The sequence below is a fragment of the Salmo salar genome, chromosome ssa21 (assembly GCF_905237065.1).
Source record: "Salmo salar chromosome ssa21, Ssal_v3.1, whole genome shotgun sequence".
NCBI classification, from domain to species: Eukaryota; Metazoa; Chordata; class Actinopteri; order Salmoniformes; family Salmonidae; genus Salmo; species Salmo salar.
In genome coordinates this window covers 45504283-45521600 of record NC_059462.1, presented here as the reverse complement: position 1 = coordinate 45521600, position 17318 = coordinate 45504283, and the positions used below count along the sequence as shown (strand labels likewise).

The 17318-nt window shown below is 45.0% G+C and overlaps 1 protein-coding gene across 1 annotated transcript; it reads right to left on the bottom strand.

Moving 5' to 3' along the window:
- Positions 1–357: 357 nt before the first annotated feature.
- Positions 358–9033, bottom strand: LOC106582403 (rho-related GTP-binding protein RhoE). The gene is made up of 5 exons (XM_014165492.2): positions 8725–9033; positions 8374–8461; positions 3486–3595; positions 2545–2679; positions 358–2312 (listed from the first exon to the last, which is right to left on the bottom strand). Exons 1-5 carry the CDS (start codon positions 8872–8874, stop codon positions 2064–2066), a joined length of 732 nt encoding a protein of 243 aa, XP_014020967.1. The 5' UTR covers positions 8875–9033; the 3' UTR covers positions 358–2063.
- Between the last annotated feature and the right edge of the window lie 8285 nt (positions 9034–17318).

Here is a 17318-nt window from a genome sequence, read left to right as displayed (position 1 = left end):
CGAACCTAATTGACATCTTAATAGGCAGTCGATTGAACCTGGTGAGAATGTGCAAGTTGGCCAAGTAGATGAGAACAATTTCATCGAACAGCATTTCTATTTCTGAAAAGAGTGCGGTTACCATGTCCATGATGTTCTCAGATTATTAATATGCCAGAAGGATGAAATATTTAATTGAATATTAATCAGATGTTTTAATTATCCCAAGCGACACAATTATTTTACTGCAAGGAGACTGAGGATGCAGTAAGAAAAACAAAATGGCTGAAATGTGTTCTGATAAAATATCCAGGTAGAATCTGTGGTATTCCAGACAGTTTGACAAAAATAAATCAAGTCTTAGTCAAGACAGAAATGGACCTTGTACTGTACACTGAACTTTATTGTCAAATGGAAAATAGATAACTTCAATAAATACTGTGGTAACAATCATTCAGACGTACAAATGGACTTAACATTCAAAAGAGGTTGATATTCTACAGCTAACACTGACTGTTTAAATTAAACAATTTTCATACAGAGTAGGCTACACCCGCTGGCTGATAATACTATTCTCAAAGCAGTTCAGACTTCTCCAGTTATGAGAAATTGGAAAACACCAAAGTACTATGATGACAGAACAGAAAATAAATTGCAGCTGTTAGATTTAGAACTACTTTACCAGCAGCTGCTTGGAGAGGGCGGCGGGACCTATAGCTACAGCGTCTGCAGGCTAGTTCTGCTTAGCTACTTGACTTAGCCTACTGACCCAGTGAACTAGTCAAAGCCCATGGCCAAACAATGATACTAGCTATGAGATGCGTTTGAATTAAAGTAGGCTATGGATTTTGGTGCACTTGCACCAGAGATCGACTGAGTAATGTGTAGCCTGCACTAGAGTGCCACACAAATCAAACAGCGCTGTACAGTCCTTCAACCAGCAAACATTGAAAACTAGACATTGGTCATCAGAATCCATGCATTGCATAGCTGAGGACATCCATGAAAAGAATCAGTACAATAATGGAATTGAGCTCAGTGACCTTCTCAGCACTGGCATCGTTAACTCCATCCTGCATGTAAAACTTGGCATGGGTGTTCACCCCTACAGTTAGAGGGACTGGCTTCAGGGCTAGACACCACAGCTGAAATCTACCCAGTGACAGAGGAGCCAGGGTGTAGGATATGTTCTCAAAAAGAGATGTAGCACATCCTTTCAAATCATTGGCTATGATCGTTATGCAGCCAATCACAACAGTAATCGGCAACTGTTACTCTGAGCGATATCGCCACTGTCAAGCTTCTTTGGTTGTAAAATTATAAAAGACAGCAAAACAAGGGGGAAGCAGGCAATGCTGAGGATCAAAAACAGCTCTAGAACAATATGCAACATACTAGAACACATTAAAAAGGCGTTCAGCTCTGTCGTAACTGTGCAACAGCTTATAACAAAAACATACAAACATCCCATTTGGCAAACTCATCAAGGCAGTAACAAAACAAAACTCAAACAGGCAGTCCTTTTGAACTTCTGGCTGTAAGTGCGAGACCTGGGGGCCAGCGCAAGAGCTCCATTTCTCTTCGTAAACCATTTTACTGTAGCAGAACACAGCAGCGGTCTCTCGCATCTGAACAAGGATCTTCTCACTCAGTGGTGAATCCACAGTACACTTTTCTCTTTGAGGACAAAAGTCAAAACCTGACACCACATTAGCGCATTTGCTGTCCAGATACCGGACCAAAAAAGTGCATGTCATTTCCGCGGGTGAAGAAATGTTGACAAGAAGTCAGCACCTCTTTCTTGTGGATTATTTTATTGACCTTTAAAAAAAATACACTAAAGCCCATCCTTTAAGTCTTCAGTCCCTCCGGTGGACTTCTATGACAGAGTAGGGCAGCTAGATGTAGATTGGTACGTTTTTTTTGGGGGGGGGGGGCTGATGATTTAATGTGCGGCGATAACCCGCCTTCTCACTGCTTTGCATGCATGTCTAGAAGGAGGGGGAGGGGCTCTATGCACAGTCCTCACCACCCACCTGCTCCTCCCACAGTCCACAACAGTCAGTCGCCCTAGTCTAGGGCAATCACATAACTGTACAGCTCTTGGCCTTGTCTTTGCGAAGGTCTGACGTGACAGCGGTTAGTTCGGGCCTACTGGGCATGTGCGAGATCCTCTTGGTGGTCCTGGAGGACTTGTTGCGTTTGACGTTCTTGTTGCCCTTGTTGACGCAGGCCAGCGTGGCCACGTGGAAGAGGTCTCTGACGCTGTTCTCAGACTGCAGAGACGAACACTCCATGTACGGAGCACTGATCTGCTTGGCCATGTTAGAGCCCTGAGACAGAGAATCAGTGTGAGAGAGGAACAAAGTCTGGAACTCAAGCATATTTCAGTATTGAAAATCTATGCAATTTAGCAGATAAAAAAAAAAAAAGCTGTAAACAGATGCCACATTTATTAATTAATAGTGCCAAGTGAAAGACGTACAGTACAAGTCCAATAAAAAGTACGAACTGCATCTTAGTAAGTGAGTGTCAAAGTACGAGCAAAATGCATGTAGCGCCTACCTGATCGTATGACACGGGTGTCTGTCTGTGATTGGATAGTTCCACCAGTGTGGTGAGGTCTGTGCGGAGATCTGACTTGCATCCCACCAGCAGGATCTTGGTGTTGGGACAGAACTCCTGGATCTCTCCTCTCCACTATACAGAGGAAAGAGAACGGGAGAGATCAGCAACACTTCTAGTACAAAAAAGTTGTGCTTTTACAGGATTGGTTTATATTCAGCGTCAGACAACCCAACATGAGTTTCGTGTGGATAACTTGACTTTTCGTTATGCCCACAGATCAAGTTAAGACTTGGGCTTCTGTGAGTAAAGCATGTGCATAAAGGGCTGTATTGATGGAAACTGGAACATCTCAACAAGTCAACCACCCACCCTCTCATTCTTTCTATCATGCGTTGAAAACAAAAAGAGGTCGCTCTGACAGCGCTAGCTCTGTGTCGCGCAACTTAAGTAATGGGAAACACCCTCTTCAACTTTCCCAGGCTTATTCAGAGCCTTGAACATCATGTTTCCCCTCACATTGCCACGGCTGCTCAGAGTTGTTCAACACAGTACCACACGCCTCTCAGCTGGTGCAATACTGAGCGTTGGTGACATCACAGGTCAAAGGGCACTGAGACCAACAATAGCCGTGTTGAATCTGGGCGACCATGTGTGAACAAGGCCGGCTGGACTACTGACCCTCACGTGAGTTTGTTTTCACATCCCTCTCAAATGGTACAACCCTAGTTCTAGTCCCCTCATTGGTACAGCCCGGTAAAGTAATTTGGAGCACTGGGGTTTTTGAAAAGCCACTTGACCCAGTAACAAAGAAGCCTTTCAGAGAGGGTCAAGGGGGCTGAGTGAAAATGCTTATGGGACAGGCCACTTCCTACTATAATTCAGGGGCAAAGCAGAGGTAGCTTACAACATACAGGACATACAAGCCCTGAAACACTCACCTTCTTCAGTACACTGTCCAGGGTCTCTGGTCTGCTGATGTCAAAGCAGATGAGGACTGCGTCAGAGTCCGGGTAGGAGAGAGGTCGCACGTTGTCATAGTATGGTGAACCTGCAAAGACAAGCGTAAGAGCAAGGTCAAAATAATACACCATCACATCTCCTCAGCTCTGTAACTGAGCTAAAAACTAACATTCCATCAGTTAGACATAGATTTTATACAGCGCCTGTGTTAGAATGACCCAGGGATAGCAAACTTACTCCCTGACACCATGTCACTGTAGGCTACTGTGCGAGTAAACACCTAGGGACATCCATAAATTAGTAACAGCTTGTGTAATCATTTAATATGCTCGTGGGTCCCTCTCCCACACACGCTCTCCTTGCTCGGAGCTCTGGCGTCCATTCATACCCAGCCCAGAGCCCTCACGTCAGAATTAGGACAGGAGACCTCTTCTAAATGGAGCAGATAAGGGGGGAGGGTTTCACTGATTACTCTAGCTATTCAAAGCTTCATCTAAGAAACAAAATTAGACACTACCGTCCCTGGTCACTGCTGTACAGTACATAAAAGCTGCCGCCAGTTATCCCCAACAGAGTGTCTCAACATAAAAAGGGGGACTGGGTAACTGATTAGGAGCAGGCTGGATTGGAATCTAAATATGGCATGATCATTTTTTTTGCATGTCTTTGAAGCATCTTTCCACATGCATTTTAATTTCCTCAATTCTACTGCACACTAATACAATAATGCCTGGAGGAGTCACCAACAAAGAGTCAGGTAAGGACACAAGGCAAATTGTATTACTTATTATCCAGTAGAGGTGGTATGCCACATGTAAAAAGCAAGACAACTGAGATTCCACAAACTGAATTTGGAATAGGACAGATTAAAGTGACTACCTCATTAAAGCCCAACAATACATGTACAGTCACATCTTACAGATGTGGAATGCTATGCCAAGAATACTAGGAATATTTGTTTTTCGCAAGATGACAAGCATGTCTGGGAGATCCTTTGAGAAGGCCAAACAGAAGAGTTGCGGGTGCCCTCCAGCATACAATCAAACCCCTAACTGGTCTGTTAGGGGGACCACCCTGGTTGGTTTGTCTAACCTGATAACTCAGTGATGACACGTGGCCCTTCCCTGGACTTTACCCTTCTGAACAATGGGACTGCTCATCGATCAGCTAAAGAATGAAGATAAGAATGTTGAACGGCATTGAATAGATTCAGCAAAAGTATACATTGCTCATGGAGACTGATTGTTAAATGTACTATAAGAAACAAACAGTAGTCACTGGGGATAAATAAGAATGTTAACGGACTTGCCTAGTTAAAATTCAAATAGGGACACTGATAATACAGGAGCACAGGAAAAGGAGAGGCTGGTCGATGGCACTGCTGACAGACAGCTCATTAGCCCCATTTCAGTGCAGCCCTGAGGCTTGTTCAGTCCCCTGACTCCGACAGCCACATACCCACCACCTCCTTAGCCATCCCTGTATGATGGAGGACATGTTTCTACACAGAAGGGTCTCCAGGGACCTCTAAAAACACTGAGGTGACCATCCCTGACCGGTGACCTCCCTGACCAAGGGTGGCCAGCTCGAGGAAGAGTCTTGGTGGTTCCAAACCATTTAAGAATGATGAGGCCACTATGTTCTTGGGGACCTTCAATGATGCAGACATTCTCCCCCCCGAATCTGTGACTGGACACAATCCTGTCTCGGAGCGCTACAGACAATTCCTGCAACCTCATACCTTGGTTTTTGCTCTGACATGCACTGCAAACTGTGGGACCTTATAAAGACAGGCGTGAGCCTTTTCAAATCATGTCCAATCAATTGAATTTACCACAGGTGGACTTCAATCAAGTTGTAGAAACATCTCAAGGATGATCAATGGAAACAGGATCCACCTGACCTCAATTTCAAGTCTTATTGCAAAGGGTCTGAATACTTATTTATATAAAAAGGTATGTGTAACACTTTTGCAAAAATGTCTAAAAACCTGTTTTCGTTTTGTCATTATGGGGTAGTGTGTAGATTGCTGAGAATTTCTTATTTAATACATTACAGTGTTACTCTAAAAATGTAACATGTGGAAAAAGTTGAGGGATCTGAATACTTTCCGAAGGCACTGTACTTCAGATATAAAATGTGAGGTTTTGCTCACAATATAGGCAGAGTTTTGAAAATGAGCTTAATAAATAAAAAAAGCGTTGCAAACAATGGGGTCTTTGTGAATAGAAAAATCCAGCCTCTAGTGAATGGCATGCAGCTCAAACTCACTCAACCCAGATTCAAGAGCTCTGCCAGTGCTACCATATTAGAGGGCAGCCCAGCCAGTCATATCAAGGGCTGAACTACAAAATCATGAAATCCTTAAAAAGCCAGATAGGCCTTATAAACAAAACAGTCCTTTGTCTCATTAGACTAAAGGCATCAAGAAGCTGCAAACAAGTGACAGCAATGACCAAATGCTGTGTGCTTGACTACTACACCCTACCTAAACACCAGAGCAACAGCCCCTCACCTGCCCCCCAGGCACTCATTCTCTGACCTGCTCCTCCAAGAGGTAAGTGACGAGCCTGGGGGGCATCTACATGAAACAGGGGTGGATGTCAGTGGGAGGTCTAATGAGTCACCTTACATGGACCTCAAGTTTGAAATAAGCCTCTAAATCAAAAACCCCGAACACCACTGCATAAAGACTATAAAGATGGACCCAGTCAGCAATAGAGGGTGGGTGGTGCCCCGCTTTCTTCCTGTACCCGATTGCGAGTCAGTCTCTTTACAAACCATCCCATTCATTACACTGGGTGATAAAGGTGGGTTCAATAACAAACATGACCTAATTTATTATGCACAGATAGTAACAGTGTAGTGGTGAGCCTGAGGCTAAGAGGTGAGACAACTGACAGCTGAGAAACCTACACTTGCTGAGCGCCAGGTACCTGCAACCATGTGCTCAAATGGCTAGACCTGAGATCCAGCAACATACAATATATAGTGATGCTTCCAAACAAAAACAGCTTTAACATTAGCACAAGACACTAAAACATCAGGCTTCTCGTAATGCTGGACAGAAACATCCCTCATGAACAGCTTCTGCTATAAGATTACATTTGTAAAATAATATTTCCCAGTGTAGCTAAGGCAGTCCCCAACATGACCCATATCAGCCCTGGTGTGGTGAGCTGAGCTTTTCCTGAAGCTGTGGTGTAGTCAGGGGTAATGTCCTGGACAGACACACAGGAAGCTCCAATCAGCTGGTGGACATAGGAGGGGAGGCTGCCCAGAGCTCTCCTATTCCCCACAGCTCTTCCTCCCCCTACAGCAGGCAGCCCAATCCCCTAGTCAGTCCAGGCTGATTCAGAGGCTGTAGTACAGGAAATAATTACCACCTGGGGCTGGGTTAAAGGCGTCCGCATGCTTCCCAGCTGAAACAGTTCGGAAGACTTCATGTATACTTTATGACATTGTTACGTTTCGTTCGTTTTGGACTCAGGTAAGGTTTTATTTCCGGCTCGAGGCAAGCAGACGTCGGTAGTCTACGGCCGTTCGTCGGTTATTGGGCAACAGTAGGAATTCAATAGAGTCTGGTCATTCAATGATATGACATGTTTTCATGAACATTTTCTTTGACAAATACTGCACCAAGTCCTTCGTTCGATGTAAATTGCGCAAGTTTGATCTAGTTTAAATCTTAATTCTGACTATTTTGAGGAAGCGTATCCTGGCTATGGCGTCTCAAAATTGACAAGTGGTACTACTGCCGCTTTTTTCTTGTTTTTCAAACTAAGTTTTTTTTTTTAAGAGAGCATGCGAACACCAGCCGAACTGAAGCATACTGACGCCTTACGGGTGTCCACATGCTTCCCATCCGAAACAGTTATATTTTGGTCTTTGGCCAGGGTTTTCTTCAGGCAAGCCTAAATTCGGCTGCCAGATCCTACAGTGAGTTATTGTGCAACAGTGGAGGAGATTCAGTGTTCGTTACCAACGAGACTGCTCGTTTTCATAAATTATTTCACTTGAGAAATAATGGACCAAACATCTTAGTTAACGTAAAATTTAACGACTAAGACCTCCTCGGTAACTCAAGAAACCTGTAATAAATTGAAGTTATATTAATTTACACTTAATTAAATAGCTACGGTGTATTAAGACGGACAGACAGTACTACTGCCGCTTCTCTCGTTTTTCAAGCAAAGATATTTTAAGAGTATGTGAGGCACATACGTTCACTTGGCCTAGTCGAGTTTAAGGGGCAAACTACCTACTATGCAAACGCCTTTAGGGTTAGATCTCCCGGGGCCTCTATGGGGGAAATGTTTGTAGCGAGAACAGGTCATGTAAGGAATGTCAGCATTTATCTAGTCATCAAAAACTACTCCAAATGGCAGCCGAGTGATTAAGTTCAGTTAGCCTGTTGCTGTCACCAATCAGGCCTTTTTCTAAATGCTATTCAAAACTCACAATATAAATCATTCATTTGCAAACGTATTGCGTTTGTTTTCTTAGCTGGTACCTCAACTGAGAGCCAAATGGCTTCATCTGTTTTTACTCAGCTCTGGACCAAGATGCGTCGAGACAGGTGTGGATGTAAACACTGCACATTGAAGACAAATCCTCGTGCTACAGTTCAATCTCTAGTCTCTGCACTCACTGGGCTTGTTTCATATATTAATGACCCGTCAAATTACGACTTCAGGCAGAGCGCAGTCTGATTCCCCACAAGTTGAAATGTTAAGAAATGTGGACTAATCCGAACGCTCACTGTTCCATTCCAAATTCCAGTCGGACTCGTTCCCTGTGGCACTGTTCTATTTAAGAAATTCTATGGAGATTTTAAATAAAACATTGTAATGAGAAGTTACTCACCTGAAGTGTCCCAGAGACTGAGTTCTATTCTTTGCGTGTCGATTTCGAAACTGGCTGTGTAGTTCTCAAACACCGTTGGAACATAATTCTATAACAAAGAATGTACAACGCGTCATTGTCGATCACACACAAAATTGTCCAACAATGCTAAAATGAATTGTACCCACAAAAACAGTTTCACAATTTGATCCTTAACGCTGCAAGCATATCCTTTGAATAATGGAAGACTTGGCATGTGCTAAAAGCGCACAAGAAAGTTCACAATATTATTTTCCAACACTTCCAAGTAACGCCTTACAAAGCGCAAACACGCAAGTTTATTTTTATTTACCCAAACCACATTCAACATACCTCTGGAAAGCAATCTTTCGCAAAGACGTGAAGTAGAGCAGTTTTTCCACACTGACTGTCCCCAACGACCACGATTTTACGCTTCACGCTCTGGTTAGGATCCATCCCGGATATCGGTGAAAGCTTTGGACTGGATCCTGTATCCTTCATTGACTTGTATTAAAATGTATGTAGATTGCCGACTTCAAAGAGAAAAGCTCCGCACAGAAATCAGATCCCACATAACAATTGCTCCTGTCCTGTGATATTGTTTAGCCTTTAATTCACACGCTTCGTCGTTGCACCGAAAAACTACTGTGGCTAATGCCCAGTGATGCGTACGGGGGTGTATATATGGGCCGCCGGTGAACCAATCGCTTTCCCCGGTAATTTTGTGAAGCAGTAGTCCGCCCCTTTCTCCCTCGTGGAGGCAATCAGCATTACCACGAGGACAGCGCCCTCTATTTCTTGGTATTTCAGGATGTCAGAGGAGCAGAAAATCGAGACATGTTCAGAGATGAAAAGAAGACAGCAAGTTTATTTCCCTGATAGTAAAAATAAAAGTCATTATCATTGTGGCTGAATAAGTGGGACACCTCAAGATGAAGGTATTAATAAAGTTAATTAGCTAAATGGTCCATTATGCAATTCAGCAGAAATACCTGGAAGGCTGGAACAAGGTGTCTGTTCAACATCTGGTGAACTAATGCACACATAACTCGTGTTTAGAACATGTGGCTGCCCCCAGGGCGAAACAGGCATATGTATGGAGAGACTTTTCTTAACTTCTGGTAGGTCTGCCTCTGCATCTGGTAACAACAGGCTAAACCTGTGTTTTCCCACCCCTCCCTTGGGCTTGGGCAAGGGAAAACAGTGAGATTAATTCAATTCACTTTGAGATGAAGGACACTGGAATAGTTCAAGATTAAGAGGGAGGGAAATTACATTTGTTTTGAGTTAAGTAGGCCCATCAGGGATGAGATGGGTGATGAATGTAATTAGAGAATGGAACATCTTTGAATGCAGTGTATGAATGAAAGGGCACATTAATAAATAACATGAGAAAAATGTGCAGGGACCTTTATTTCACAATGTCTTTCACCATAAGTAGGCTACAACAGGGAATTCATTATCTTCCTCTGAGCCAGTCACTCAAATATCACCGAACGTGTCTAAAAAATCATTTGACTAAACTACTGACAGCTACGTTATTGAAGAAGAGTGTACTTTCTATGCCTGTGATATGTGGTTGTCCCATCTAGCTATCTTAAGATAAATGCACTAACTGTAAGTCGCTCTGGATAAGAGTGTCTGCTAAATGACTAACATGTAAATGTAAAATGTAAACAACCACAGCAGGTCTACTCTTTTAAAGGTCTACTCTTTTAAAGGACCTTTCCTGGGACTGTGTGTTCTTGTGCATAGAGCAGATGAATATGAATGATGACAGAGCCCATAGGCAACATCTGCTGTCTCTCACCTATCTCACCATCAGTCAGTGTGTTCTACTGTAGCACGATGGAGGAAAGCACGTCTCACACACACACACACACACACACACACACTCTCGCTCTCTGAGCAGCACTTATTGTGAGATATGATGAGTTCCCTTGACTTTGCCCTGCAGCTGTTCGTCATAGTAAACACACAATGAGGCTCTAAATAAGGGAGAGGATTCTGCTTTGGGTGAAGGAAAGCACTTCATTCTGCAGCATTGCCCCAGGGCCCGGGGCCCCAACATTTAGCCCTCCCTCCCCTCCTCTCCATTAAAATGAGCCACTAATGGTGTCGACTACTGCTAATGACGTTAACCATGCGGTCTCACATGCTGTCATTTCCTGAATATGCTAATCGTTGTAAACGGGATATAAATATGAAGAAATATTAGTGTGTGTGATTAGATGCTGAGAGCTGGGAATATTCACCACCACCACCGTGGTTAGAGCATTTGGCCAGTAACCGAAAGGTTGCTGGATTGAATCCCCGAGCTGACAAGGTAAGAATCTGTCATTCTGCCCTTGAGCAAGGCAGTTAACCCACTGTTCCCCGGGCACCGAAGACGTGGATGTCAATTATGGCAGCCACCCTCACCTCTCTGATTCAGAGGGGTTGGGTTAAATGCAGAAGACACATTTCAGTTGAATGTGTTCAGTTGTACAACTGACTAGGTATCCCCCTTTCCAAAATCACTGAAGAACATGAACTGACCAAACTACCGCACAAAAAAATTAACTGTGAGAAAAGGAGAATTATGATACATTTTACTGCAATGCACTTCATAGTTTGATGCTATTGATTTTCATCGGTGGGAAGCTGTGCATTTCAACAGCCCTTAGCCGTGGTATATTGGCCAAAAAATGTAGCTGATATGGCTGACTTGCTTAAACAAATGTGGTTTCTAATGACAATTGAGATGTACAAACTATGGCATAAGGGGATGACAAGCGGATAAGAGGCAATCCGTAATTGTGATTAAGACATTAATGAGAGAGCTAGGACGGACGTGTCACAGATCCCTCTGGAACTTTCATTGCGCACACCTGGCCCCTATTCCCACTGATTGTATTTGTATATATGTGCCCACTGTTCCCTCTGTCTTGGTTGATTATTGTTACAATGTCCGTTGGTGTGTGTGAGTTCCTGTGTTGTGTGTTTTGGGCTTTCGTGCCATTGTGGATTGTACAGATGATTACGGGTCTCGTCCCGTGTGTTAATCATTGTGCGTGTTATTTATTCGAGGTACTCCTCGCTCTTTTGTTTGGGTTTCAACCCTGTGTTTTGTATAGTGTTTGTTTGGTCTTCGTCCCCGGTCTACTGTCACTGTCACAGATCCCTCTGGAACTTTCATTGCGCACACCTGGCCCCTATTCCCACTGATTGTATTTGTATATATGTGCCCTCTGTTCCATTTGTCTTGGTTGATTATTGTTACTATGTCCGTTGGTGCGTGTGAGTACCTGTGCTGTGTGTTTTGGGCTTTCGGTGTAGAGGAGAAGAATGCTGCTTTTCCATTTCCCCAACCTTCTCAGGTGTTATTATATTAAATTGGCTTTATGTTTTTGCTCACAGACTGAGGAAGGTTGAGTTGAGAAGGTTAAGCTTCTTCAAAGCGCTCTTTAAGCTACTGTCCAACATTAAATGAACCACCTCAGGGAAAATAAACCCTATATTACCATAAACCAGATCAATAGTTGTGTTGTTAAACCACATTAACTTGGTAGCCTGTTATTTTCACACCCCATATGTATTCTCAATTACACTCCATGTGTTGGAACTAGCTTAAAATGACTGCAGCCACAGGGTCTACTCCTGTCTGGCTGCTAGTCAGACACCAGTCAGCTGCTGGTCAGCCTCCACAGAGAGACCCACTGGTGGGCTGCAGACTAGCTTAGGGTCCTGGTGGGGCTATCACAGCTATGGATCAAGTGACCGCAGATTAGAATCTGGGTGTCTGCAGGCACTGTGCGAGTGTGCAAACACACACAGAGGGAGAGAGAGAGAGAGCAAGAAGAGAGACTCCTCTGAGATGGTGTGGGGGAGGAAGGAGTGGTAAGAAGAGAGGGAGAGAGAGAGGATACAGACAAAGACAACGGAAAAGGGAAGAAGAGATGAAGTGGGGCAGGAGGACAGCAGCATATGATGAGTGTAAAACTGTGTGTGTTTGTGTTGTGTCGGTATGCGTGTGTGTGTACGTATATACTGTATGTGAATGTGTGTGGGTTTAGTGTCAGTGTAGTGTGTGAGTGAGTGTGTATTTGATTGGTCAGCCAGGCTGTGAAGTCCAGTAGGCCTGTCATGTCAGATGCATGTTAGCAATGCACGCACGAACAAAGACACACACAACGACAAAACACACACACACAAACACAGACAAAACACACAGACAAAACACACACACACAAACACAGACAAAACACACAGACAAGACACAGACAGACACACACAATATGGGTTTCTTTTTTTAACAGCAGTCTGTCATCCTGGGGTGGATCTATTTGGTGAGGTAATTCCTGTGTAATTCCTCCTTATGTGTCGGCCGCTCTGACTCACTCTTTCTGGAATGTGTGGCCGTTATGGCTAACAGGCCAGCAGGGTAGGAAACTCCACTATAGAACTGCCCAATATCTACAATGACGCTGTGATTTTACTTATTAGGGTGTGTTTGCTTGAGTTCTTTGAATTACTAACAGCATGACATGATCAGTGGCGGAACCTGAAGTACATTTGAACTGCATGCACAGGGCTGTAAAACAGGTTTTTGAAAAACCAAGTAAAATAGGCATGGTGTGTACAGACCGAGCATATGCCGTGAAATGCTTACTTACAAGCCCTTAACCAACAGTGCAGTTCAAGAAGTGTTAAGAAAATATTTACCAAATAAACAAAATAAAAAAATAAAAAGTAACACAATAACATAATAACGTAATAATAACGAGGCTATATACAGGGAGTACTGGTACCGTGTCAGTGTGCCGGGGTACAAGTTAGTTGAGGTAATTTGTACATGTAGGTCCTCATTTGAATTCCATGCTGTCGCAGTCACTAGCCCATTCAAGCTTAACATCCTTATCATTTATCGCTCTCCAGGTTCCCTTGGAGAGTTCATCAATGAGCTTGACACCTTGATAAGTTCCTTTCCTGAGGATGGCTCACCCCTCACAGTTCTGGGTGACTTTAACCTCCCTACGTCTACCTTTGACTCATTTCTCGCTGCCTCCTTCTTTCCACTCCTCTCCTCTTTTGACCTCACCCTCTCACCGTCACCCCCTACTCACAAGGCAGGCAATATGCTTGACCTCATCTTTACTAGATGCTGTTCTTCTACTAATCTCACTGCAACTCCCCTCCAAGTCTCCGACCACTACCTTGTATCCTTTTCCCTCTCGCTTTCCTCCAACACTACTCACTCTGCCCCTACTCAGATGGTATCATCTCTTCCCTCTGCTCAATCCTTCTCCAACCAATCTCCTGATTCTGCTTCCTCAACCGTTCTCTCCTCCCTTTCTGCATCCTTTGACTCTCTATGTCCCCTATCGTCCCAGCCGGCTTGGTCCTCCCCTCCTGCTCCGTGGCTTGACGACTCATTGCGAGCTCACAGAACAGGTCTCCGGGCATCCGAGCGGAAATGGAGGAAAACTAGCCTCCCTGCGGACCTGGTATCTTTTCACTCCCTCCTCTCTACATTTTCTTCCTCTGTTTCTGCTGCGAAAGCCACTTTCTACCACTCTAAATTCCAAGCATCTGCCTCAAACCCTAGGAAGCTCTTTGCCACCTTCTCCTCCCTCCTGAATCCTCCTCCCCCCCTCCTCCCTCTCTGCGGATGACTTCGTTAACCATTTTGAAAAGAAGGTTGACGACATTCGATCCTCATTTGTTAAGTCAAACGACACCGCTGGTCCTGCTCACGTTGCCCTACCCTATGCTTTGACCTCTTTCTCCCCTCTCTCTCCAGATGAAATCTTGCGACTTGTGACGGCCGGCCGCCCAACAACCTGCCCGCTTGACCCTATCCCCTCCTCTCTTCTCCAGACCATTTCCGGAGACCTTCTCCCCTACCTCACCTCGCTCATCAACTCATCCTTGACCGCTGGCTACGTCCCTTCCGTCTTCAAGAGAGCGAGAGTTGCACCCCTTCTCAAAAAACCTACACTCGATCCCTCCAATGTCAACAACTACAGACCAGTATCCCTTCTTTCTTTTCTCTCCAAAACTCTTGAGCGTGCCGTCCTTGGCCAGCTCTCTTGCTATCTCTCTCAGAATGACCTTCTTGATCCAAATCAGTCAGGTTTCAAGACTGGTCATTCAACTGAGACCGCTCTTCTCTGTGTCACTGAGGCTCTCCGCACTGCTAAAGCTAACTATCTCTCCTCTGCTCTCATCCTTCTAGACCTATCTGCTGCCTTTGATACTGTGAACCATCAGATCCTCCTCTCCACCCTCTCCGAGTTGGGCATCTCCGGCGCGGCTCACTCTTGGATTGCGTCCTACCTGACAGGTCGCTCCTACCAGGTGGCGTGGCGAGAATCCGTCTCCGCACCACGTGCTCTCACCACTGGTGTCCCCCAGGGCTCAGTTCTAGGCCCTCTCCTATTCTCGCTATACACCAAGTCACTTGGCTCTGTCATATCCTCACATGGTCTCTCCTATCATTGCTACGCAGACGACACACAATGAATCTTCTCCTTTCCCCCTTCTGATAACCAGGTGGCGAATCGCATCTCTGCATGTCTGGCAGACATATCAGTGTGGATGACGGATCACCACCTCAAGCTGAACCTCGGCAAGACGGAGCTGCTCTTCCTCCCGGGGAAGGACTGCCCGTTCCATGATCTCGCCATCACGGTTGACAACTCCATTGTGTCCTCCTCCCAGAGTGCTAAGAGCCTTGGCGTGACCCTGGACAACACCCTGTCGTTCTCAGCTAACATCAAGGCGGTGACCCGATCCTGTAGGTTCATGCTCTACAACATTCGCAGAGTACGACCCTGCCTTACACAGGAAGCGGCGCAGGTCCTAATCCAGGCACTTGTCATATCCCGTCTGGATTACTGCAACTCGCTGCTGGCGGGGCTCCCTGCCTGTGCCATTAAACCCTTACAACTCATCCAGAACGCCGCAGCCTGTCTGGTGTTCAACCTTCCCAAGTTCTCGCACGTCACCCCGCTCCTCCGCACACTCCACTGGCTTCCAGTTGAAGCTCGCATCTGCTACAAGACCATGGTGCTTGCCTACGGAGCTGTGAGGGGAACGGCAACTCCGTACCTTCAGGCTCTGATCAGTCCCTACACCCAAAGAAGGGCATTGCGTTCATCCACCTCTGGCCTGCTCGCCCCCCTACCTCTGCGGAAGCACAGTTCCCGCTCAGCCCAGTCAAAACTGTTCGCTGCTCTGGCACCCCAATGGTGGAACAAGCTCCCTCACGACGCCAGGACAGCGGAGTCAATCACCACCTTCCGGAGACAGCTGAAACCCCACCTCTTTAAGGAATACCTGGGATAGGATAAAGTAATCCTTCTACCCCCCCCCCCCCCAAAAAAAAAAGATATAGATGTACTATTGTAAAGTGTTTGTTCCACTGGATATCATAAGGTGAATGCACCAATTTGTAAGTCGCTCTGGATAAGAGCGTCTGCTAAATGACGTAAATGTAAATGTAGGTAGGGGTGAAGTGACTATGCATAGATAATAAACAGTGAGTAGCAGCAGTGTACAAAACAAATGGGGGGGAGGGGTCAATGTAATAGTCTGGTAGCCATTTGATTCATTGTTCAGCAGTCTTATGGCTTGGGGGTAGATTTGGCACTCTGGTACTGCTTGCCATGCGGTAGCAGAGAAAACAGTCTATGACTTGGGTGGCTGGAGTCTCTGACAATTTTATGGGCTTTCCTCTGACACCACCTATTATATAGGTCCTGGATGGCAGGAAGCTTGGCCCCAGTGATGTACTGGGCCGTACCCACTACCCTCTGTAGCGCCTTATGGTCAGATTCCAAGCAGTTGCCATACCAGGTGGTGATGCAATCATTCAGGATGCTCTCGATTGTGCAACTGTAGAACTTTTTGAGGATCTGGGGACCCATACCAAATCTTTTCAGTACGTCACTGGGGCCAAGCTTCCTGCCATCCAGGACCTATATAATAGGCGATGTCAGAGGAAAGCCCATAAAATTGTCAGACTCCAGTCCTCCAAGTCATAGACTGTTCTCTCTGCTACCACACGGCAAGCAGTACCGGAGCGCCAAGTCTAGGTCCAAAAGGCTCCTTAACAGCTTCTACCCCCTCTCCCCTCCATTTGCTTTCTACACTGCTGCTACTTACTGTTTATTATCTATGCATAGTGATTTCACCCCTACCTACAGTACATGTACAAATTAGATGGGGAATTTCCTGTACTCAGTAGTAACCACAGCGATGTCTGTTGATCTCATGTTTCCTTTCCATTTTTCCAAAGAATCTCTTGTTGTTCTGGAAGCTTCTTTTCCTTCCTCTTCTCTCTCTGTAACCCACCTCACTTCAAAGCCCTAGTGCTAAATTGAGGCAGAATTAGTTTTTAGATTTTCCCAGTGCTCTGGTGAAGGTAACTCCATAAAGACAGAAGAGTAGCCGATGTTGTGTGGTCTGACATTTGGGCCTCGTGATCATGTCAGCCTAGTCTTGTTGGGTAACACAACTTGAGTTACGTAAAACTGTCATGATAATGACATGGCAGATGTCATAAATGGCCATGGCTGTTTTATGTAGCCCTAGTGACAGAGGGGTCAAGTAGACTAAAGTTGAACCCTATGTACAAGGCATAGTTACTGTTGATAAGGAGTCACTTGCTGTACAACATGATGTGTCTGGAAGTTACCAAGGTTATTGCTAATTATGATGTTTTTTCTGCGATGGAAAATCAAAATGGTGATTTTTGAGATGGGTTTGATATTTATGGCATCGTTTGGTTGGGTATTTAATAGGGTGAGGCTATGGGAGTGGAGGTTGATGACATAAATCCTCACTTTTTCATTAAGGTAAAATGAAAAGTAATTAATCCATTGGCATATCCATTCTGATCTATGGATTAGCAGTGCTATTTTCAAAGGACTTTCACTCAATATTTTCAGACATTAAAATTT